The following is a 25,147-nucleotide window of genomic DNA, read 5'->3' on the forward strand; positions in this document are numbered from 1 at the left end:
ACAACAAAATAAAATGATACGACCAAGACAAAAACTGTGGTATTTTGTAAATATAATAATAATTGCGAATTCACTGTGAAATTGTGTACCCTTATTCACCACGTCCTCCTGAAATGCGCCAACAACATTGAGAGTAACATCCTCCTTTCTGCCCCTTAATGCTCTCTGGATGCTATGGTAACGTGTGAATATTTCTTTCAAAAAAGACACACAACTACAACACAGGAAAAGACTGAGGGGAAACAGAGTTAATGATAAAAAATGTGAAAACCATAAATTTCGCACCCGGGCCTCAACTCTCGCGGCCCGGAACAAAACGACTCACGGACCGGTACCGATCCATGGCCCAGGGGTTGGGGACCACTGACCTAGAGTACCAGTACCATATCTGGGGATATGACTGGGGTTTGGGGGAAACTGAGGATTAGACATGTTTCTCCTTTACCTGGCAAGATTTTAGAACATTTATTTTCAGCCTATACAAAAGTTCGCATTTCACTGAGAAAACTGTTTGATGCTCTTTACTCTTATAATATGAAGATGTTGCACATGCATGATAGATGACAACACAGATTGGTTTATAAGTGGATGGTCTGGCTTAGCATTGGCATTTATTTAGAAAGTGTTGTGGATATGAAGTGCCTTTCTGGTCTTAAAACTCTGCTCTTGTCTCTTGCAGCCCTGCAGTGTGTGGATGATAAGGCACCTTGTGTAAACAACGCTACATGCCTGAAATTCAGCAATGGCACTGAGTACTGCAGGTAAGATCTACTGGCCGGGCCTGCAACCAAACATAGCTACACCTTTAGTTTAAGTCATGCTGCACACACTTTAACAACATTCAACAAAAAGCGTGAGCACAGCAGTAGACATGCCTCATAAGGGGAGACTGTTGGATGTGAAAGCAAAGGCAGGAAAAAAGTGGGTTTTAGATCAACCCCAGCCTATTCATGGGACCATGAGGTTTTGCTCAGACACGACTGGGGGAATAAAAGACCGCTCTGTCTGACAAAGTACTGGGAACAATACCAACACACACATTTCCACCTCCAAGATTTTATTTCTGGGACATTTCAGGGGTTTTGTTACTCTCTCTTGTGTTTCTGTAGAATTGATCGCTCCAGGCTCTGCCAACACATTTTACTGCGCACCTTTTTGTTTTTTTGTTTTTTTTTATTTGAGTGGGATGTCAAGGTTGGTAACATTTTTATTACAGGAGAATAACGAGGACAAAAAAATTAAACTGAAGCTTGAAACGACCTGTGAATGAGTCTCCTCGTAGCCGTGGTGTAATCAGACCAGAGAAAGGCCCACAACGTAAAGGAGTCCAGTGGGCCGCTTGAGCTAAGCCTTCCACTTTCTGACAGCATAGGGTAGTTTGTAATTAAGACTGTGTAGTCTTTTTAATTGCATTGCCACTCCCAAGCCAAATTCCAAACACACATGCACCATCGCTGGTTCTTGAAGCTGATCATATTTCATTAAATGTGATGAGAATCCTGCTGTGCGTCTGTTCCCAGAGTTTGTGGAATTTAAACACTGCTACTTGTGCAAGAAGAGATGACAACAAAAGCAACATTCCTTAATGTGTTTGACCTTTTTTTCCTGTCTGCTTCACGGACAGATACAAATTATTGCACAGGTGCCAATCTCTGTGTACACTAGTTTGTTAGTGCTTTGTGTTAATGAGAAAAGAGACGCATGCAGAGGGGATGTGAGGAGATATTGCTACATCGAAATATTATCTAACATCTAAAGACAGGCTGTTTTTAGTTTATTTCTCAGATGGAGGAAGAACATCTAGATAGTGGTGATCAGTGGATTTTTACAAACTAGGCTTAGAAAACAAAACCAACCAACTTCAGAACTGTCGTTAATATGCACAGAGGGTAATACGGCTTCATTTAATTTGTCCTTTCTGCTGCCTTTCATTGGCATGTGTATCTTAAATCATTTGCAGCCTTTTAAGGCTTGACCACATCCTTTTAGGTTTTATTTTTATGATACTGTTTATTACTTTACTGCTATTTAACTGTGGTTGCAGGTTATAATATTAGCATTTTTACGTTTCTTCTACAACTTCTACAACTTTATTCACCATTCCTCCTCAGCTAAGTTTCTCCTTTCCTGACCACAGAGTTGGTATTCTTTCCTCTGATTCGAGTGATCCTGACAATAAGATTAAACTGTAGAGAGGAACATTGCCCTGTAGAGACAAAGAGAGAAGTCTCTCAGTTTAGAAAGTCAGCTGACAGAGAACAGGCCTACTGATTAGGTAGTCAGACAGTTTTTCTGCTGTCTGAAGCCAAACATTAACAACACGCACACTTATGTGCACATAAAGGCACACACTTTCCTCTGTCCAGGCTTTCTGGTCGCAATTGTGTTGTATTGTCAGTCAAAAGGCTCATTGTGCAAAAAATCTAATTATGTCCCTATTAGTCTCCTCAGTGTATTAAAGGCAGCTGGTTGTAAGTAAACAGTCACTCTGGCTATTTAGCTTGGACCTGCTTAATTATGTCACATGGATCATGACCGAGGTCAACAGATAATTAATGTGACAGACTCATGCTGGGTGCTGCTGAAGGACTTGAAATATTTGTTTTGGTTTCTTCACTGCATGAAAACATTTTTGGAATATGCATTTCCTGTAGTTTCACAAGCAGCATGGACGAGTAATGGATGGATGTGTGAGTGTGTGGCTCATGAAAAACCCGATCATTTCCTTTCAGCTGTTCTTTTAAGTTCATGCTCTGTGTTAGCTGTGATATTGTAAAATTTCTTATCTGGTTAGTTTCTGCAGAAGAGACATAAAGGGTAGCTGTGAACCTGTCTTTAATTGTCATAACTTTATTACTGCTGCGGTAGTACATATAGAGACATTACAAGAGAGAAACACTCAAACAATCCTGAATAGAAATCTGTGTGTGAGTTCCTTAAAGGCAAAGAGGACATTTGGCCTGCACTTGCTCCCAAAGAGCCAATTATAAGCAGAATCCTGATACAAATGACTCAGTCCTGTCTTTGCATGAATACAGTAGAGGTTCAAAAGAGTTTCAATATTGTAGGAGCAGCCATATCTGTTCATTGTTGTAGTAAAGATGTAGGTAATTAAGTGTTATAGTTTTATTTCCCTCACTGTATCCATATTGCAAACCAACTCTACATTTCCTACATCATGATTATAACGTTGTGCACACATTATGTGCAAGTCCTTAGTGGTTTTCATCATGTTATTTATTTATTTATTTCCCATACACTATGGCTTAAAAATACTTCTCTGAATACATGTCAAAAGGTTGTTACGGGAGACTGGCTTCTAGACGTACTTTGGTATAACACGAAACTTTGAAAAACCCTTCTGGTTAAACTGGGCAAACGAAGCTCTCAACTGTTTCTGAAAGGGTCTCATGATTAATCGTTTTTTACTGCAGAAGGAGAGAAACTATAAACTTCATTCCGTGTTGGGAAGGTTACTTTTAAAATGTATTCCACTACAGATGACAGAATACATTCCCCAAAATGTAACGTATTCCGTTACGTTACTCAGTGAGAGTAATGTATTCTGAATACTTTGGATTACTGAATATATTAATATGCTTTTTACAACTACATGAATGTACTATTGCTCTCTGTGATTTATTACTATTATTGAAGGTTACTCACCATACCAATACCAACTAGATTTTAAAATCTTGATGTAAAATGAGTAACAGTAAGGTGGATATTAGGTAAAGTTGCACTTTTTGACGCGATCCCATATAGAAAACTATTCCGCGCGTATATAAAACAGGTCCGCGGCTCCAAACCATAGTAAAGGGACCTCTGGCTAATACGCCGGGTTCGTGTCGGGCTCGTAGCCGAAAACTAGCTTTACTTTGTTGTCTGGGTCGACTTTGCTAGCGAGAGACAGAGGAAGGCGTTGAAAGGCTGCTCCAACGGAACTTATTGTTTCGGAGGAAAACACAAACACAGTGTACAGTCGAGTCTTAATAGCTTACTTACAACTGGGCTCGTCAGGCTCTCTTTTTGGCTTCAGTGGTTATTATTATATTTACATGCTTCCATCTCGCGTTTCTGGTCAGTGACAACTCGTACTTTTCCACTCACCTTTTTCTCCCTTCCTTGCCATATATAACTGGTATGGCAGTCCATTCTCCCTGCAGCACGGGCTACACTGCCCATGAGGCTACATTCTTTAGGGCTTTGCCTGTAACACTCTGCCTATTGCCTTCATATTAAATACGTTTTTGAATGATAATTTTAAAAAATATTTCTTCACATCATTTTGCGGGCCACAAGTAGGAGTGACATGGGCCCCTTGATGTGTGTTTTGTTTGGGTTTCCACCAGCGTGGAATTACCGAAAATACAGAGTGCATAGCCTAACATATGAAACAGAAAAAGACCATCGTGTAATCCGTTCATTTCAATAAAGTAACTATATTCTGAATATCACCTATTTAAACGGTAACTGTAACGGAATACAGTTACTCATATTTTGTATTTTAAATACGTAATGCCGGTATTCCATTACTCCCCAACACTAACTTCATTCACCTTATTTGAAAGAGTGAATATGCATGGAGTGAAACGGTAATACTTGAACCTCCACACTTCCTCTCTGCACGTGCAGTACTTTTTCAGCTTGCTTCATTTCTGCTGAGATCCTGCACATCCTCTTAATTCTGGAAAGTATAGAAATGCTGCAGTCATGGAAATTCCTTCTGTCCAATATTTTTTGCTTTAAAGAAGAAAAAAAAGTGGAGAAAAAATAAAAGAAAGAAAGAAAACTACAGTTTTATTTTTGCTGTACTATAGGAAATACAGTTTAAAATAATGGTAGTTGCTGAACGCAACATCTGAAAAGTCTTAGGATTAAATTTTTATTTTTTTTACCCCCTCTCTCTTTGGATCATGAGTCTTGAACGTGCACATGGCTGTGAGAGTAAGTCAAAGTGGATGGGAGAGGCCCGTTGGCTGGCATGTAGGGCAGGGTGCAAAAAAGCACAGAAGCTGTCTAACCGGTGACACTACAAGCCATCAGCTTGGGTGTGAAAGCCATGAGTAATTCTCTGTGCAGATTCGTGCATGCCAGTGTGCCCGGATAGGCATTTGTAAATGGATGTTACCTGAAAGTATATTTGGTAACAGAACAGAAACCTTGGTCATGTTTGTGGGCCTCAGTGGAGTTATTACCTGAGAGGTTCAAGCAAGATCAAGACGACACAGATCATCATTATTATGGTATTTTACATCCGCAACATAATCCGTGTCTTCCGCTGGGTCATGCTGCAAACTGATGAACTCTCCCTCCTTTTTAGTCTTTTTTTTTTCTCTGTTTTTTGTTCTTCCCCCTTTACATTTCAAACCTTTTCTTAAAGGTGAGGGGAGCGTTAGTGTGTTGTGTAGACCTGCTACCTTTTTGATCTGACAGGTAGAATTAGCCCGCGGGGCAGACGGAGGAAGCAAGAGGGCCTAAACAAAAGAGGATGTCTCTTTTCAGGTAATTTGAGGAGTAGTACCTCGGAGCACAACTTCTTACTAATGATGAGAGGGGGGGAAGGGAAGAGTGAAGAGGGGAGTGTAATTTCCCTCTTGCTATGCCTCCTTCATCAAACTGTCACTCATTTATCCCAAGTCCCTACCACTACCTCAGGGATTTACTAGATGGCATTTGGCCTCTTAATCTTTCCATGGCATCAGTGCTGAATATTTTTTTAGACTATTTTCCAGAATTGTTATTGTTGAGCTCTTCACCCACTGGCTTTATTTAGTAATTCCTGCATCATCTCCCATTTGTGTCTGTGGGCTTGGAGAGCTTTATTAATGTTTGCTACCTCACATGAACTTTTTTTTTGGGTAATAGAGACAAAGAGAAAATGTGGGAAATAAGTAATGTTTTAAAACCACTCAGTCCTTTCTGATTCACCCTTACACTCCTCCAAACCACGCTCCTCGATCAGGCGCACACAGATTTTAACTGCGTTAGACATATGATCCAAACTAAAATCAACAAACCCTCAAGCTGGAGATTGGAACCCACAGCAGTGATTTCCCACTCTCGCTCTCCCAGGACTTATCTCCTTCCCACAGCCGAGCTAACAGCACTGTAGATGTGGTTGAGACTGGAGCCATAGTGATAAGAGTTTCTTTGTGTGTGTGTGTGCTTGTACACGTACTCTGTCTGTGTGTCTCAGAAAAGTCTAGGGCACCTTAAGCCCCGGGCAAGTTCACATGCTGGCACCCATGGAAAGGTCTGAAGTTTAGATTTAATATTTGATAGTCAAGATGAAGCTCAGTGCAGCCCTTGAGTGTGTGCTTAGAGGCCCAAAAATGTCACAAGACGTGCTTCACGGCTTCAACAAAGCATTGTTTTAACTTATCACAGAGTATGAACCACTGTCATCACATTTTCCTTTATTTCGTCTGGTGTGTGAGCAAGTGGGGGGAGTAGATAATCAGATTATGATGTGGGCTTTAAAAAGCTGATAGTCCCATGATTTGGGACGCCGAAATCAAATCAAGAAAGTGTGCAGTCAGTGTGATCAGTGTAAAATATAAACTGCTGCTGCTTGCAAACCGTAAGGAGGTTCAAACCTCTCACTCAGAAAAAGGAAGACTTACAAAGCAGCGGGGAATGTAGCAACCAGACCATAAACCCACATACAGTAGGGTGACAAGTGGCCCTCTGTCGCGCATTCGTGCAATACCGTGAGGTCAAAACTACCTCAGTTTTGTCATAAGGTTACACGTTGTCCATACGCGCAATGTGTTGATCTAGCCGGCGTGACTTTCCTCACTTGTTATTGCGGAAACAAACAGCAGTCAGCAAAGAAAAGCAGCCGTTATCATCTGGCGAAATTCAATCTGACTTTGCTTTTAGTTCAGCGGTCATCAATCACTGACAGACGTTAGTGAAATCCTCTGACTTTTTTTATTCCCGGCCTGTGTCCCAGTGGGAAGTTTGAAGCAGATTTCTGAAATTAAGAAATCACAAATACTGTGCTTTTGTTAGAGAAGCAATTAAGGGATGACTTCATCTGGAAAATGTCCTGGGTTTTTCCTGTGTACAAAAAGTCCCCCCCAAAAAGAGGTTTGGCTTTACCCCAAAGGAAAATCACCAGGATTGTGATAAAATATTTTTAACCAGTTTGGGGGTTTTTTTATGGGGTTTTTTTTTAGGTGAGGTTTCATTTATTTGAGTAAATGTTTGGTTTTTATTTATTATTAAATAACAATAAAATGAAATAATTTGTGTTAAGTAGGGTTGCACAGACTCATTCCCTCAGCTTTAACCTGAAGTTACTTTTCCCCTTCTCATTTCTAAACGGACTGTGTGCAGCGTAGATCTAAATATGGACCTTTTTCAGGCCGGCAGAGCTATTGGCGGAGAATACACTTTAAACGACCGCAGAATCAGGATAATGACAGAACAACATAGAGAGATCGGTAAATGGAGCACTCTGAGACAGAGGGAGTCCTGTTCTGTGTACCGCGGCTGCTCAGATGAGCCTTTTTGGACATGTTTCTAAACACAGCCTGCGATTTTTACCACATGACTCCACCCTGCACCGCACTCCTTTGCTCAGTCCTCGTCGATGTTTTTTGGTCCGTCTGCATGGCCTCCTTCTCCTTCTAGCTCTCTCATTACCTTTGTGTCTTTTACTTCCACCTCGGTGCAGCCTCTTCGTTTAATCCTGCTTCCTCTTTTTAACTTTTACATCTGCCTCACCCCCTCCCCACCCCCGCCCGTGTGGCAAAGACAATTTTGGAGCTATTCATGGTTTCTACTCCCCTCATATTTCAACCTTAATATCTATCTTTAAGCGCATTTTAATTTCCCCTTCAACAACAGGCTCTCTGCTATGTGCAGAGGTTTCTGCTGGAAAGACCTGTCCACACACTGCATTTGCAGAGTGCCAGTGGAAACGAAGTCCTAACAAGACTCATTATCATTCAGTTAGAGGGCAAATGGCCCCTCCAGCATATGTGCTGGAAGCTCACTCAGTATACTACTCATTATACTCCTGGCTGTGTCTGTAGAAGAGCTGTAGAGGCTTCCAGCACAACTTCACCTACTTCCAAGGTACACAGAGCTCCAGCAGCGCTTGCAGCGTATAGAACAACTCTAATGTTTAACCGATGTGTTTCGGCTTGTAACCTTCGTCAAGGTCGTGAATAAAGTTTAAATAAAAACCGTTTGCTGTGCTCTAATCACCAGCAGAGTTCATCAGTTCAGTTTTTACTGTATTGTGATGCATGTTGATACAGGAAAACTGTGATAATGTTATCAGATACACTGGGAAGCTTGGACTGTAGTTTCAGCATTTGGATTCACCTCCCTTCAAAACTGTGATAAAGTTGCAGCTCTAGTCTGAATGTCTGATCTGTGTGCCACAAACACCCTCTGTAAGCGTCTGCATAGCTAGCTTGTCTTTTTTTTAATCCCTCAGCAATCTTGCAGCGCTGCTTCTTTTGTGAGCTGAGGTATTTTTGCACAGAAGCAGCAGCGAGATCAGTAACATGTTCTGTACTTTACTTGTGACATCCATGCGTGCACACACACGAATAAAGTGCAGTGAATAGGCCACCTATACTCTGCCAAAGCAGGGAGTGATCCAGGGATTGAAATGTGAGCTGGTTTATGTGCTCCATTTTTCTCTCTCACACAGCTTCTCTGCGATGGCCGCGGGGGGGGGGGGACCATGATGGAGTTATTAAGTGTAGCTGGGACTATAATAGTGTCTGGAAGAAGAGGGGGTGGTGGGGTTGTATACTTGAAGGTGGAGAGGTAGGAGAAGGGGAATTACCACAAAAGAAAATAGAATTAGAGCCTGGGCGATTTCAGGACATAGGGATTAGGAGCGAAGGAGGTGGGGGATATTACGTGAGTTTGTGAGAAACAGTCCAGCCTTCATTGCTCACTGAAGTCCTCACGGCTACGGAGGTCAGCGTGAGGTAGAGGAGGAGGAGGAGGAAGAATACGAAGAAGAGGAGTGGAGGGAGCGAGAGCGAGCACAGGATGGGGGTGCTAATGTGAACCAGCTGTGGAAACCTGACACCTCGAGAGTGGGTTAGAATGAGATCTGGAGGAGTGAGAAAGACAGGGAAAGAAGGGCTGCAGGAAACTCGGAGGAGTAGGGGGAAAGCTGGAGAAAACAGGAGGGACGGAGGCCTCGTGGAGCAAAACAAAGAATCCATTAATGAGCTGCTGCTGTGTTGTTCATGAAAGCAGAGCTCGCCGTGTTAGTAAAGGTGTCCTAATCCCTAACTATGTTCTGTTGTGCATATGGAAATTTGTCAAAGGCTCACACTGCGGTCTGTGTTTTTAGGGACAGACCCGTTTGTCAGTGCGTTATTATCTTTTTCTCAGCGAGGCACCACTCCCTGTCAATAATGGGAATCATGCACAGCCTTGTCTGTTTGCCTCAGGCTCAAGTGAAACAGCCAAGGGCTAATAATGAGCACTCTGTGGCAGTGAAACCTGAAGGACAGGGTAACATTTCCTGACGCTATAGCATTTGGTTCTATCAACACTGGTTAGATAGCACCAGTTGAATTTAATAGAACTCACCATGCGTCATCCCTGTTTAGGAATTTTCACAAAAAAGGCAAATCACTTGTGTGGGGGTTAAAAAATTTTCAAACAAATATTGCTTGTGTACTGAAATAAGAGCCATTTGAAACCTCCATGATGCTGAAATGTGTGGTGCATTATGTCATATTTAAGCCTGTACGCGATCTACACACAACCCTGTTTGAGTTTGGAGTGGAAGTTGTAGACCAGCCTTTGGCCAGAGCTTTAAACCTGGCAGGGCTGGGAATTACATAGCACTCTATAACTTTGGTATCTCAATATAGAAGCTGTGTGATTCTGGATAAATGAAAGAAAAGCAGAAAAACAGGAAATATTGTTTAATCGCTGGTTGTGTGTGTGTGGTTCTCTTTGGTAACCTGTGTGGTTCAATCAGTTGGCTTTTTCAACCATCTAAAACCATTTTGATTAGCTCCATGATGACAAGTCATGAAGTAGTCATGATTGGCATGTTAATCTGCATACTTAGTGAAAATATTCATATTTGACACATATGTAGTGATGACATGTCACCAAAGACGGTGGTACAATTTTTATTGGCAAATTCACATCATTTTAAAATAAGCTGTTTCCACCATCAGTGTATAAAACAAACCCGTGGTTAACAAAGTTGTTTAAATAAAGCTCAAACTGGGCTACGATTACATTAAAGGAGAAGTGTTGGATTTCCCTGGACCTCGTATCACCCCCAAGTTTTAACAGTAAAGATGTGTAAAAAGTTCAGAGTGAAACATAAACCTGGCATTAATCTGGACACGCTTTTCTTTGTGTGACAGCCCGCTAACGTGATGTATGTCCGAGGGCAGACGGCCGTGTCATTACTTTGGGAGAGGTGGGCGGAGAGGTTGTCTGGGAGAAGAAAGAGCAGTCCTAATTCCCAGGACGGCCGCCTTGTTGTGATATCGCGAGCAGGCCGCGGGGAGGGACGTCTCTTTGTTTGTGTGTTTTTGTGTGTGTTGTTTGAAGGCATGTGTTTTGGAGCGTGTAGGGGTCGCGGTACAAACACACTGATACTGCAGCAGAGACGGACAGGGTGGCCATGCCTAATTTGTCTACTACTACGCTAATCTATTATCTCATCTGCGCAATTAATAAAACATAAAAAAACAGAGTGTGTGCAAACAAAAGACAAAAGGGGAATTTGTTCATCTCTCTCTTTCGGTAATAACCATATGATACTCACAGCTTTATTCTGACGCTGTTGTTCAGCAAATCCACTGAAAGTTTGTCTCAAATCGAGTGAATGTTTTATGTTTTGGGCTCATGAGTGCACAGGTATTTTTGTAATGAAGGTACAGGGTGATTATTAGCACTATGTGGCTCATTGATGTGTTTTTAATAATTCTGGTGGACAGTTCAGGTGTTTATATAATGTGTAGTTTGGGATTAGTTCAGTTAAAAAAATATATGAGCGTTTTGCTTGATATGTTCAATTTAGTGTATATTTTTAAAATCTGTGTACACAGCGAACTTATTGTGCACTGCATTTGTGAACCGTTTAGTGTTTGAGTGGGAACGTTTTCTCAGATGTTGTTTGTCATCTTTGGATGATTCACATGTTATACCAGCCAGAAGTTTCACAGATGCGATTGATCTGTGAGACTTTATGTGGCATGATTCATGACTCTCCTGTTTTCCCATTCCCATGCTCTCACAACCTAATATCTTCAAGCTGCCTTGGGGTGGAGCGGCCAGCAATAAATAAGTCAGACTGTGATACTAAAGTGCAAGTAATTCCCCTCTACACTGTCATCCGATCTTTATGTTGGTCACAACACAAATCTGTAGTTCTTCCATTTATATATCATCCTTTAAGTTGAAATTGTCGAGGATGTTTAAGTCTTTCTCTTTTTAAAAGAAAAAAACTAGTAACACGTTTCTGCATGTGTGGTGTTGGATACTCGGTGGTGTATCTCTGCTGTCCTTTTTGTGTTACCTGAGCCCCTCTGGGGAGGCAGGATTAGAGGCCTCAGTAAGAGGCAGCGGGTTGCTCTGTTCCCCTCAGTCCCCAGGTGGTGTGTCTGTCACACGCAAGAAGATGACATGAAAAATAGCATACACAGGAAACTGTCTGACTTTTTTTTTCTTCTCAGCAACAGAATAACACTTATGATCAAGTACTGTCACACATGGAGAAGTGCTAAGTGAAAGTGGGTGGGACTGAAAAAAACAGAGGAATAGAAAGTGACGAAGGGAACATTGTCTTTGATAACATGCCTAGCTGACTTATTGCGTAACACTGTAATTTTTTCTCCTCGCTGCTCGGCATGCAGCTGAATCACTTTACTGAAAAAAGGAGAAAACATGAAATCGAAAGAAAGGGGTGGTGAAGAAGAGAGGAAAAAACACACACACACATTTTGCAGACCAAATGTGGTGGTAATTTAAATAAGTCAAGCATTCTTGCCCATACTGTTGCCTGTTTGTCTGTTATGTATCGTTTAGCCCTTTGTCCAGGTTATTGCTAGCACTTTCCACTTGTTGTTTTCAGTTTCTGCCATGCTGCAGTCAACAACTTCCAGATAACTCCACCTCACATCCTTCTGCTTCTGAACTTCTCCTTTGTCATGAATGACCCCACTTTAACCCTTTGACCAAACCCAGCTTCTGCCTTTTTTCTGAGTGGGGTTTATGGGGAAACAGCTCTGGGGCTAGAGCACTTCCTTAAGTTATCTTAGAGTTAGTCTGTCAAGACACAAAAAAAACCCCATTCAAAATGGCTTTACATGTCTCCTGGGTTAAAGGCATTAAACATGCACGGTGCATACTAAGTTTTAAAAGTCTGAAGCATCTAAAAAGCTATTTTCTCTTTATGTACAGCCACACATTTTGTTAATACTCCTACTAAGGGATGTGGTTTCCCGCATGCTGTTATGTAGATCATTATACAGAAATGGAAAGACAGTGTATTAGACAGTAGTGTTTACTTGTGCTGGTTTATTTGTTTCTTTGATGTGTGTGTGTGTGTGTGTGTGTGTGTGTGTGTGTGTGTGCGCGCGCGCGCATGCATGCTACATGACTCCTATACAGCTGTTACCCTCAGCGCTCTATCAGTACTCTCAGTAGTAGTCGTCTGATGTGGTGGATTACATCCACCTGAGTGAAACTCGCCCTTTTGTTTTGTTTGTTTGCGCTGTCAGGTTCACATGCTTATTTGTCTTCTTGTTAAGCTCATCTGTTTGTTGTATTGTCTGTATTGAAGGCCGATAAGCTTTTAGTTTTGAGCGTTTAACCTCTTCCATCACTGATTTGTGTTTTGATGTGTGTCCAGGTGTGCTCCCGGCTTTCTGGGGGAGTACTGCCAGCACAGGGATCCCTGTCAACCCGGCTTCTGCCAGAATGGCGGGAATTGCACTGTGACCATGTCACTTGGTGTGCCTGTACCGGGTAGTGCCACCTGTTCCTGCCCTCTTGGTTTTACTGGACCGCACTGCCAAACTACCCAGAACTCCACGTGTTACCCACACAACCCCTGTGAGAACCAAGGTCACTGTACGCTGCTGTCGCTTGACGAGTACAAGTGTGAGTGCCCAGTAGGATGGGCAGGTAAGCTCCCGTTTGATCGTCTCTGCTCTTTCAAGAGCCTGATGCATTTTTAAACAGCCCGTATGACTGTTATAACCAGTTATAACTTTTGGGTCTCTGAAAGATATTAATAATCTCTAATCACGTCACCACCCTCTTGAGAGTCATGAGTTTCATAGCTCCGCTGTGCTGAATAGGAAGTGAGATCCAAAGAGCTAAATGTTAGTTGTTCATCCATGCTGCATTCATGAACATCCAACATCATGCTTCGTTTCAAGAAAAACAACAGATTTATTACACATTTCCACTTCAACGCTTCCTTAATTATATTCATTATATCTTTGCTCACACAAATACAGATGTGTTATTATTTTTTCATTATACATTCCACCTGTCACACTTTGCTGTGAAATATATGATTAGATCTAACTCTCAATTCCTTTTTTCTTTTTACTCCAGAAGTACAAACCAAAATACATGTCAACACAAGTTAGTCCCGACACCCCCAAATCATCTATCAGTGATTTATTTTTATATTCAAGAAATCAAACGATATCAATAAAATTCTGAACCTTAGTTACTAAACATAGAACGTGGAAAGTTTGCACGCTGCTTTTCTTCTGATTTTTAGGCTGCGTTTCTTGATCAGTGACCACTAAATCTCCGCTCTTTGTGCACTTTTGCGTCTTTCAGGAGCACGCTGTGAGTACAAGGACAGCTGTCTCTCTAGTCCATGTGCCAACGATGGAAAGTGCAGCGCTCTCTCCAGCGGCAAATACACGTGTTCCTGTCCTCCTGGTTACAAAGGTCCTAGCTGCCTCAATGACACAGATGAATGTGAAGACACGCCTTCCCTGTGCCAGAACGCAGGCCGGTGTGTCAACACCCACGGCTCCTACAAGTAAGAGCCTAGTTTTTGATACCAAATTCAAAAATGCTCACCGTCAACAGGAAACGCTGATCAAAATGATGTCGCTCTAATTTCTGCTTAAATTTGTGAAAATGATGTTAAGATGTTACCTGCTCTGCCTTTGATGCAGGTGTTTATGCACTCCTGGGTATACGGGTCGACATTGTGAAAGCTCGTACTACCCCTGCTCGCCTTCACCGTGCCTGAACGGAGGCACCTGTCAGCTTAACTTGGACATGACCTACTCATGCCACTGCCTTCCCGGTAGGATTTCAGTTTCCGAAATTTAAAAAAAGAAGAAGCATGAAATAAAATCATTAAAAAAAAAATGTGCTACCACAGCTGTTATTTATGTATAAATGAAAGTAGGTTAGTGTTTCTGAATTGTTACACTATGGTGTTTTGGGTGCAAATAGTCTGATGTTGTTGGCTCTGTCATATCTGACACGCAGCACTGTCAGAGTGCTACAGTTAGCGGATACATACAACAAATACACACACGTGATGTTTATATAGCACCAGACGTTGTTAGAGGACGGCATACTAGAGCATTATGCTTCACTGTCTTCCCAAATCAACAATTTATTAAAACCACTAATAATCAAATGTATTTATTTCATGTACGTCAGGTTTCAATGGCACTAACTGTGAGAACAACATCGACGACTGCCCCAATCACCAGTGTGCCAATGGAGGAACCTGTATGGATGGGGTCAATACCTACAACTGTCAGTGTCCTCCAGAGTGGACTGGTAAGGCACTTTCATGTGCAGTTATTTATGTGTGACTAACATTTTCCATATGTGCCACTCTTATCTGTGGCTGAAGATGACCTGAAGTCTGGAATGTCACCTCTCCATCCATAGCAGATTGTTTGAACTGTTTAAAAACATTTCTTTGACATTTTGGCTATGTTTGATTGTTTTCTACACACTTCTGAGGACTGCTAACTCTCCTAACACCTTTGCGTGGCATCCACAGCACTTGTGTTTACAAAGTGAATATGCAGGCAGCAGCTTTCTAGGGCTTGTCTGAGTTTTGTAGCAACAATGGTGCTTTAATGATTCAAAATTACAACATTTGAGTCCCTCTATGAGGAAAAATTATGTATTTTGGTTCTCTGTCAGAAGCTCAGCATGTTGTAACGTGGCAGGCAAAGGATTAACCTGTTCGTTTTAAATCCCCCCCTCACAGGTCAGCACTGCACAGAGGACGTGGATGAGTGCCGGCTGCAGCCAAACACCTGTCAGAACGGAGGTACCTGCAGCAACCTGCCTGGCGGCTACGTCTGTGTATGCGTCAATGGTTGGAGTGGACCTGACTGCTCTGAAAACATTGATGACTGTGCAACAGCTGCATGCAGCCAAGGCTCCACATGCATAGACCGTGTTGCATCCTTCATCTGCGTGTGTCCTCACGGAAAGACAGGTGGGCGTTCATACGAAACCCTGTACAACGTTAACTCTAGTGTAAATAATGGTGCCATGAGTTCGTACTGAAACTATAGATGTCCTTGACCCTTTCTTTGGTACTTCAGAGAAATGCTGCTTTCTGTGGAACACGTCTAACCTTAACTGATGTTTTTCTAAGCACATGATGCCTCTGTTGTTGTTAAAGAATATTTCACACGGAAATGAAACTGAGCTGTTACTCTGTAAAACAGTCTAATTATACCATAGAATATGTTTTTGCATTTTCACCCTGCTGATTAGTCAGCACGGTTTTGGCGTTAGAGCAAGGTAAGCCTCCCCCAAGTAGCAAATTTGCATTGACTTTGTTTTTCTCTGAAACGGGTATATAACCATGTGCAGGAGACTCTCCAGGGACATTTTGTCTCACCATAGTTTGCATTAAAGTCTTTTATTTTTTTCACTCATTCGATTTGATGTAATGTTCCCCTCAGGTCTGCTCTGCCATCTTGATGATGCCTGCATCAGTAATCCCTGCAGAGAGGGCTCTCAGTGTGACACCAATCCCATTACTGGTATGTTCAACTGTAACTGTCCACCTGGATATATTGGGCCCACCTGCAACAACGACAGAGATGAGTGCAGCATCGGTGAGTCTTCTCAGCAAATAAGCTTTAATCTCTGTCAGCCTCTGTTCTCTGCTGTTATTTATATACCTCTGCTGTTTACCAGCAGGCACCAACCCCTGTGAGCACGGTGGGCAGTGTGTGAACACTGATGGTTCCTTCACCTGTAACTGTGTTCGAGGCTACGCGGGCCCACGCTGTGAACAAGACATAAACGAGTGCGCGTCAAACCCTTGCGAGAATGACGGCACTTGTCTGGATCGTATCGGAGAGTACACCTGCATTTGCATGCCTGGTAAATTTCTTGTAATTTTTTAAAATAATGTTATATTTTAACACAGCAAAATGTGAAAATTGACACACGTGAAAATTCTGTTTTATAGTCAGAAACGGGTCATTTTGCATTTAACCACAAAACTTAAAGTAAATAACAGCAGTGTCATCCACTTAAAGTTTGCTCTGTGTCCTTGACCCATGACCTTCAGTGTTTTTGTTGTTGCGAAATTGTATAGTTGTTTCTGTGTACTTGTGCAGGATATGAGGGGAATCATTGTCAGCTCGAGGTGGATGAGTGTATGAGCTCGCCCTGCCTGAACAGAGGCAAATGTCTCGATCAGGTCAGCGGCTTTATCTGCGAGTGCCCAGCAGGTTGGTACACCTTCAGCTGTGTTAGTGCATTCCCCTGACTCATTTCTGCCGACTGAACCTGTTTTTAAAAACTAAATCTATAATGAATCTTATCAATATATTAATTTTGTTTGTTATGTTTCTAGGCTTCAGTGGGGACATGTGTCAAATAGACATAGACGAGTGTTCCAGCACGCCCTGTTTAAATGGAGCCAAATGCATCGACCGACCTAACGGATACGATTGTGAATGTGCTGAAGGTAAACGGAAATTGCAACATGTTTTTGACCCAGAAAGTAGTCGCTGAAAGTCAGTTGAGAGAGTAAGAAATTCCCCTCTACCCAGGCTTCACCGGTCTGCTGTGTGAGGAGAACATCAATGACTGCGAGCCAGATCCATGCCACTACGGTGTGTGTCAGGATGGTATTGCCACCTACACCTGTAAGTGCAATCCTGGATACACCGGCTCCATCTGTAATATCCAGCTCAACGAGTGCCACAGCAACCCTTGTCAGAACCAAGGACGATGCATTGACCTCGTTAACACCTACAGTTGTCGCTGTCTACCTGGAACCACAGGTCAGTACTGAGTGTGCTGCAAAGATTCTCCAGAATCTCATTTAATGGTGCAATGTGATAGAAATTGTGTCATGTGATATGTGGAACAAACACTGTGACGTTATTCATTGAGAAAAGCTTGAGAGAAAATGAAGTGTGATGAAAAGTCATTCTGAAACACGATAGTGTGGTCACCAAAGTACAAAGGAATGTAATCATTAGAACGGTTAAAATAGTTGTTAGTCTCTTAATGGCAGTTGTAGTTGCAGCAGTAGCCGTTCACACTGAACAGTTTTAGTTCTCATTCCTCATACAGCATTTTTAGAAGTATAAATGAGCTCTAACTGTGCTTCTGAGCATTTCTAAATAATCAATTTCACAAATGCTGTTTAAGTCCAACGTCGTGTAATTGAGTCTTCTGGTGACTTGTTTAAATTGAATGAAAAGATCCCGGTCCCTCACATCTAGAGCCTCTCGTGTAGTTTGAAGTCTACAGTACTCTTCAGTGTAGCAGTCACAAGTCTCGGTCAGGCGGTTAAACCAACGTTGCTTTCTGGATTAGTAAGATCTTCATTGTGTTTTTACCACCCCAAGGCTTGGTACTGAAGTCTTGCATTCAGGCTTCATTCTGTCACTTCCCCTCTTCTCAAAGTGTTTATGTTATTTTGTTCTCCTTCGCTCTGTTCACATTTAATCATCATTGCTCTAATGCTAATCACTGATGTCACACTTTAAAGCACTCCTGTGGTCTAGTTTTATTTATTTTTATATATATATATATATATATATATATATATATATATATATATATATATATATATATATGTATGTATATATATATATATATATATATATATATGTGGTCATATTTTCTCACATATTGCTAAATTCCTTTTTTTCTTTGGTCTCTTACCCCCTCTGGTGGTAACTGACATTCTGTCTATCTGCATTTGAATGGAAGGAACAAGGTTTTTGGTACTGACCAGTACAGTATCTGTGAAGAGCAAAATGATTGCATTGTCCAAGTTAGTTTTAAAATTTGTCTGTCCTCTACGTGCAAGCAGTCGGTGACTGTGGTGAAGAAGAGCTTCACGGAAGAGACAGTGTGAGGGGCATATAGAGACCACAAGTAAAAGGACGATAAACAAACTTACCTGATAGCAGTTTAGCTTTTTAAAATCCATATATACTTGTGATCAAAGGCTGCCCCACAGAACATGAAGTCTTCTGGGTGTGCCGGACGTCCCAAAACTGGTCTCAGGCTAAGTCACAACAGCCAGCTGGTTCAAAGATCGTAGATTTTATAACAGCTGCTCATCGACTTTTCCTCTAATGCAACTCCTTACTCGCATTAATCATCAGATTATTTTATTGTGCCACTTTTATATATTCTAGTGAAAGGATAAACTCTTAAACCCGACTGTTGTTACACGACATGAATTTGTCTTTGTGTACTTTCTGCTCAGGTGTGAACTGTGAGATCAATGAGGACGATTGTGCCAGCAACCCCTGCGTTCATGGAAAGTGCCAGGATGGCATCAACAAGTACAAATGTGTTTGCACCCCGGGATATTCAGGTACGTTTTTGCCTCATGAACATGTATAAAAGGCCTCAAAGCTGAGGCAGAATAAAGTGGCCTGAAATCATCACGTGCCCTTTTGATGCTACTAATTACCTTTAACTTGTTCTCTAACAGGATTAAACTGTGAAGACAACATTAATGAGTGCATGTCAAATCCATGTTTGAGCGGGGGAACCTGCCAAGACAAAATCAACGGGTTCCACTGCCTTTGCCCACCCGGCACCCACGGCCCTCTGTGCCTCTCTGGTAAAGACCATTGTGCTCATCAGCCTTGTCAGCACGGTCACTGTGTCGAACAGCAACACGGGTAAGTTATGTCTATACTGGTGTTTTGTGTTTTACATTATTGGGATAAGATACAGTCATTTTTATTATCGTGGGAATTTCATCCAATTAATTTTCTCACTACTGATAATTTGCACTTACTTCAGATAGATATGCAGGCATTGTTTTTTCCAGCTTGTCAGCATTTTTAAATGTAACATCTCTTCACATATATATATGCAGGAGCTAATGCTGTTACTGTGACATCTTTACTTTGTGTGAAGGTACCGCTGTGAGTGTCAGGCTGGCTGGGAAGGACAGCACTGTGAGCTGGAGAAGAATGAGTGTCAGTCAAACCCATGTCTGAATGGTGGCTCCTGTGTGGATCGACACAACGGCTACACCTGTCAGTGCAAACTTGGCTTTGGAGGTAAACGCCACCGCGATCTTTCGTTTTATATAAGAAGTATTTTAAAAATCTCCTCCAGTCCTTTCTGAATTGATGCACAGTGCAGAGGTTCATTTTCGTGCCTGTGTCAAATGCCTGTGCTCAGAGAAATTTCCAGTTTCAGCAGACTCTGTTTCTGTTGAGAAACTTTGCCGATATCAGCGAAACATCAAGTCTGACACGTTATTGTTGACTCCTCTTTGATCAGGTATTAACTGTGAGAAGAACATTGATGAATGTGCATCTGGCCCGTGTCTGAACCAAGGCGTCTGTTTAGATCTAGACAACGGCTACACCTGTCAATGTAGTCTGCCGTTCACAGGTCAGTGATGGCACATTTACTCGCTTGTAATGTCACAATTTTAAGCTGCTGTCTAGATATCACTTTGGAGAATATTTCCATATGCATGTTTTGATTATTACAAATCTCTGTGAAAATAGGTAAACACTGTGAGGTGGAACAAGTTCCCTGTGCCTCCCATCCATGTAAAAGGGGAGGTGTGTGCCATCCAACTCCAGATTACACCTCTTTCACCTGTCGATGTCCTAGCGGTTGGGAAGGTATGTGTTCGTCGGCATGCATTTGTGTGTGTGCTTGATGATGGCTGTCAGCCGTAATATTAGAACTACATTCCAATTGTTTTTGCTTTTTGTGTTTTTGTCCACACTTGCGTAGGTGCGCTTTGCAATGATGATGTAAACGAATGCAAGAACAACCCTTGCAGAAACAGCGGTTGGTGCATAAACAGCCTGGGGAGCTACATGTGTAACTGTCTGTCTGGCTACAGTGGACACAACTGCCAGATAAACATTGACGACTGCTCACCGAGTGAGTTTAATTTGGTCACTTTATTGTCTTTGGATCCAATATCATCGTAACTTCCACCAGTCTTTTATTTAATTTAATGACGTTTAAAATAAATAACCATCAGCGGTTATTTAATAATAGCTCATAAAAGCCAAAGGTGCTCATACAGTTTGAGCCGTGCTCAGATGTGTGCTTGTTTATTCAGTAACTGGTTTAGTGAGCCTGTTCCTCCTCTCGTCTGTGTTCTGCAGACCCGTGTCTGAATGGAGGCTCTTGTAGGGACGAAGTCGGGAGTTTCGTCTGTGACTGTCGCCCAGGTTTTGAGGGAAAGCGCTGTGACGTTGAAATTAACGAGTGTGCCAGCCATCCCTGCAGAAACGGCGCCTCCTGCGAGGATTACGTCAACAGCTTTGTATGCAAGTGCCGACCCGGCTTTAACGGCATACTGTGTGAAAACAACATCCCCGAGTGTACTGAAAGGTAAGCGCCCTGTCGACACGAGAGATGCTGTCTCCCAATATGTGCGACCTGAGTACGAATACATACATATTTCTGCATCAGTAGATTTTAAAGACTTTCCCCGCCTAAAGCCCTGTTTTCTTTTTCTTCCTCCGTCCAGCTCGTGCCTCAATAACGGGTCTTGCATTGATGACATCGGTAAATTTACCTGCCGTTGTCATCCGGGTTTTTACGGTGAATTCTGCGAGTATGAGAAGAACGAGTGCGACTCTCAGCCCTGCAAGAACGGAGGCACTTGCACTGACGGTCTGGGTACCTACCGCTGCACCTGTCCCATGGCATACAGTGGACAGAACTGCCAGGTAAGTGTGCAGTGTGGGTCTGCATAATTCTGTAATTCCTTTGTAGGTACAAGGAGAGTTGACACATTTTAAAAGGCTAATGGGGTGTTGTCATTACCCCGCTGGGGTGCAGCGTTGACACCAAGTTTGTGAATGTGATAACTTGAGAACGAAGCTACTTATGAGCTTCAAATTGATACCATTGGTGCATCTACTTGGAGGCTGCTTCATTGCTTTCTGTAGAGCCACGACAGGCGGCCTCGTGCACTCAGATCTCTCATATTTGCTGTCTTGTTTTAAACAGTCGATGTCATCGAAGGGGCTGTGAGTTGTGCTGGTTTGTTTTTATGAAATGTTTTCAAAACCTTCTTTTTGTATGCAGAACTATGTGAACCTGTGCAGCCAGGTGCGCTGCCATAATGGTGGCTCCTGCTCACAGACAGCAACTTCCTGGACCTGCCACTGTCAGCCTGGATGGTATGGACGTTACTGTGATGTGCCCAACCAGTCGTGCCAGGATTTTGCCGCCAGGAAAGGTGAGGAAGTATTTTTTTGGCAGAGATATCAAGAGTGATAATGACCTACTGTTTATATTATTGCAAGGAAAATTTAAAATACTAAATGTAGCCCGAGGATTTTGTTACCTTCCTGCTTACAGTTTAATCACTGTAGTAGGCTGCCTCTGTACACGGTAAACTCATCATATGTGTTTGGCTGCAGGTCTGCAGTTGGAGAATGTATGCAAGAATGCTGGCCGGTGTGAGAATGTGGGAAATGCCCACAAGTGCCACTGCCAGCCAGGATACACAGGCAGCTACTGTGAAGACATGGTCGACGAGTGTCAGTCAAACCCTTGTCGCAACGGTGCTACATGCAAGGACTATCAGGGAACGTATGAATGCATAGTAAGTGCACTCTCAGCTTGATATGTGTGCATGTGTTGGCAGGTTTTATGTTTAGGTTCTATATGCAAACAACTGAGCTAACCTCTGTGTTTTGTTTCATTGTCCCAGTGTAAACCAGGCTACCAGGGGGTGAACTGCGAGTATGATGTGGACGAATGCCACTCAAAGCCCTGTCTAAACGGAGGAACATGCATCAACCTCATCAATCACTTTAAGTGCGCTTGCCCACCTGGAACACACGGTACGTGCACATAATAGGAGATTAGTTTAACAGCTGAGGAAGCTTTAAACTTAAAGTATGGACAGAAAGTGATGCTAATGTTTGAGGATAACCTTTCCTGCTTCTTTAGTTGTTCTTGACGTGGGAAAGGAAATGTTGATTGGATGTTGTACTTTTCAAAAAAAGTTTCTTTTGTTGGATCTAAAAATAAAACTGAGTGCAAATTAAATGCTGTCTGTTCTGTATGTCGTAGGACTCCAGTGTGAATTTAACGTGGATGACTGTGCCCCCAAGCCTGGCTCTCTGGAGCCTCTCTGTAAGAATGGAGGACAATGTGAAGACGGTGTGGGCGGTTACAAGTGCAACTGCCCGGCGGGGTTCACTGGTGACCACTGCGAGGGGGATCTGAACGAATGCAAGACTCGACCCTGCCACAGTCACGGCAGCCTTGACTGCATCCAGTTGGTCGATAACTACCAGTGCCGCTGTCGCCTTGGTTACACGGGTATTTTCACATTAACCTCTGAAAACAACACAACAGCACCACAAGTAATTTTTGCTGTTTTTTTTAAAAAGGGGACGAAATGTGTTTGTTTCCTCAGGTCGTCATTGTGAATCCATGGTGGATCTCTGTCTGTCCAGTCCGTGCCGCAACGGAGGCGTCTGCTCTATGAACATGAGCTCGGTGCACGGCTACAGCTGTTCTTGTCCTCGTGTAAGTTCTCTTTAAAGCTGGCTGTTTTCTAATGTAAGCGATCTCCTCTTTATCCCTCATACGGCCTTTGCAGCTCTTGTTATTTGCCCGTTGTGCTCATCAGCTTTTAATAACTACTGGTTTCATTCTTATTCCTTAAACACTCCTCCATGAGTTTGTCCTGTAAGTGCTGGTGATAACAGCAAATGGAAAATGGCAGGCAGCCATAAGGCTAGAGAAAGACGAGCCTTCTTTGTTTTTAATAAAGAAATCCAGATATTTCTTTGATTATGCAGAAAGCAGCAGGGAACAGTAAAAGGCAAAGGGGGTTACCTCCATTCAGCTTCTGAAACTGATCCAGTGTAGAAAATGAATAATGGGATGAATTACTCATGATAGTGGTGAGATGCTGTGTTTGTAAAGATGACTCAACTTCATGTTTCACTCTACATGCTCTTCATTTCACACACCAGCAGGAACATAATACAGCCTGTTTTTCCAGAAATGTAACCACAGGCTACAGATCAGTTATTCTACACATATATAAGTATTGCTGTACTTGGATGAGCAGGGTGAGGGATGACACTGTCACATTTCATAAGCTAGTTTGTCTAAAAAAAAAAAAAAAGCCTATAAAAACATATAAATGTTAATGATTGTCTTTGATTATGCTGCCGTGTAGCTACGGCCACGGCAACTGTCACATCTGTGGCGTGTAGCATAACAGCAGGTTGGCTGTTTGTCGTTCTTCTGCCTGAACGTCAGTGCGTGCTTTTTCTCTGCACTAACCTCTTGCTCCCTGTCTGTTCTCATGCTTGCTTCAGAGGGCCACACCATGGCTCAGGTACAGTAGAGTAGCAACAGTCTTGTAGGAGAAACTAAATGCTTGTTGTAAAAGTTTGCCTGATAAAGTAATATCTACTGCCTTACTATCACACCTAAACAGCATGTTGTGTTTTATAGGGCTATACTGGGTTGGACTGTGGGGAAATGCAGGACTGTGCAAAACAAGGATGCCAGAATGGCGGGCAGTGTGTGAAGATAGCGTCCGGCCATCTGTATTGTCAGTGCAGGTCGGGCTTCAGCGGGCCACACTGCGAGGTGAGATGTCCGTTGCCCTGCCAAAATGGAGGAACCTGCGTGAAAGACCAGGCATACCCGTTCCAGTTGAGCTGCCACTGCCCGCTCTACTTTTCCGGACGATACTGCGAGAACAGACAGATTACGCCGACGCCCCGGAGTTGTCCGTACGAAGACTGTGAAAGGCAAGCAGGAGACAACGTTTGTGACGATCTGTGTAACAACCATGAATGTCGGTGGGACGGAGGGGACTGCTCGCTTCAGAGGGAGCCGTGGACAAACTGCAAGGCCTCTGTTCCCTGCTGGGATCTCTTTAAGAACGGGCGCTGCGATAAGGAGTGTGACAACCCCGGCTGCCTCTTTGACAGCTTTGAGTGCCAAATAACCTCAAACTCCTCCTGCAAGTATGTGACTCTCCCCTTGACTCTTCTGTAAACATGTGTTTAAAATCAAATCCTTACCTCTTGTTCTTGATTGTGATTTCTATGTAAGGTACGACCGGTACTGCGCGGACCACTATGGTAATAAAATCTGCGACCCGAGCTGCAATACGGAGGCTTGCAGTTGGGACGGCCTGGACTGTTCTGACATTCCTGCCAATTTTGCGGGCGGCACACTGGTTCTCGTGGTCCGCCTGCAGCCTAAGGAGCTGCTGGGAGACCTGAGGGGCTTCTTGCGCTACCTAGGAGCTCTGCTGCACACCAACGTTCAGGTGAAGCTGAACGAAAACAACGAACCAATGGTTCTGCCGTACTTCGGAGCACCAAAGGGACTGGGACAACATGCCCAGAGAAGCAAGCGGGAGCTGCACAAGGAGGTTATTGGGTAAGGATACGACAGACGCGTAATTTCTTGTCTGTGCATTTCTTTGCCAAATGAATCACAAATTTCTTGCTTACCGGCGACTGAATTTCACTTTTAATTGCACAGCTCCGAGGTGCACCTGGAAATAGATAACCGCAAATGTTCCCAGAGCCCCTCTCACTGTTTTTCAAGCACAGAAGAAGTCGCTTCCTTCATTGCAGCAGCCCACATCAAGGCTGACCTCCCTTACCCTCTAGTGTCTGTTGACAGTAAGTAAATCTGTCATTCA

At 42.9% G+C, this 25,147-nt stretch overlaps 1 protein-coding gene across 2 annotated transcripts in view; it reads left to right on the top strand.

The window, feature by feature from the left end:
* Positions 1–25,147, top strand: part of notch2 (notch receptor 2) — a 40,532-nt gene that overhangs the window by 10,218 nt on the left and 5,167 nt on the right. Inside the window, exons 2-28 of one of the 2 annotated variants that reach the window (XM_085263624.1) lie at positions 680–761; positions 12,869–13,143; positions 13,816–14,023; positions 14,163–14,296; positions 14,662–14,784; positions 15,227–15,460; positions 15,936–16,091; positions 16,174–16,362; positions 16,602–16,715; positions 16,841–16,954; positions 17,040–17,273; positions 18,719–18,829; positions 18,950–19,142; positions 19,384–19,529; positions 19,756–19,869; positions 19,989–20,108; positions 20,224–20,376; positions 20,607–20,835; positions 20,975–21,176; positions 21,538–21,691; positions 21,876–22,060; positions 22,169–22,301; positions 22,534–22,785; positions 22,883–22,995; positions 23,938–24,458; positions 24,547–24,879; positions 24,985–25,127. In XM_085263624.1, coding sequence (XP_085119750.1) covers positions 680–761; positions 12,869–13,143; positions 13,816–14,023; positions 14,163–14,296; positions 14,662–14,784; positions 15,227–15,460; positions 15,936–16,091; positions 16,174–16,362; positions 16,602–16,715; positions 16,841–16,954; positions 17,040–17,273; positions 18,719–18,829; positions 18,950–19,142; positions 19,384–19,529; positions 19,756–19,869; positions 19,989–20,108; positions 20,224–20,376; positions 20,607–20,835; positions 20,975–21,176; positions 21,538–21,691; positions 21,876–22,060; positions 22,169–22,301; positions 22,534–22,785; positions 22,883–22,995; positions 23,938–24,458; positions 24,547–24,879; positions 24,985–25,127 — 4,965 coding nt within the window. The remainder of the gene's footprint in view (positions 1–679; positions 762–12,868; positions 13,144–13,815; positions 14,024–14,162; positions 14,297–14,661; positions 14,785–15,226; positions 15,461–15,935; positions 16,092–16,173; positions 16,363–16,601; positions 16,716–16,840; positions 16,955–17,039; positions 17,274–18,718; positions 18,830–18,949; positions 19,143–19,383; positions 19,530–19,755; positions 19,870–19,988; positions 20,109–20,223; positions 20,377–20,606; positions 20,836–20,974; positions 21,177–21,537; positions 21,692–21,875; positions 22,061–22,168; positions 22,302–22,533; positions 22,786–22,882; positions 22,996–23,937; positions 24,459–24,546; positions 24,880–24,984; positions 25,128–25,147) is intronic. The other variant, XM_085263625.1, reaches the window with a different exon arrangement.

This window comes from Mchenga conophoros, linkage group LG23 (genome assembly GCF_057382185.1).
Source record: "Mchenga conophoros isolate Kocher_MC1m ecotype Shallow Benthic linkage group LG23, M_conophoros_male_GT1.1, whole genome shotgun sequence".
Classification (NCBI taxonomy): domain Eukaryota; kingdom Metazoa; phylum Chordata; class Actinopteri; order Cichliformes; family Cichlidae; genus Mchenga; species Mchenga conophoros.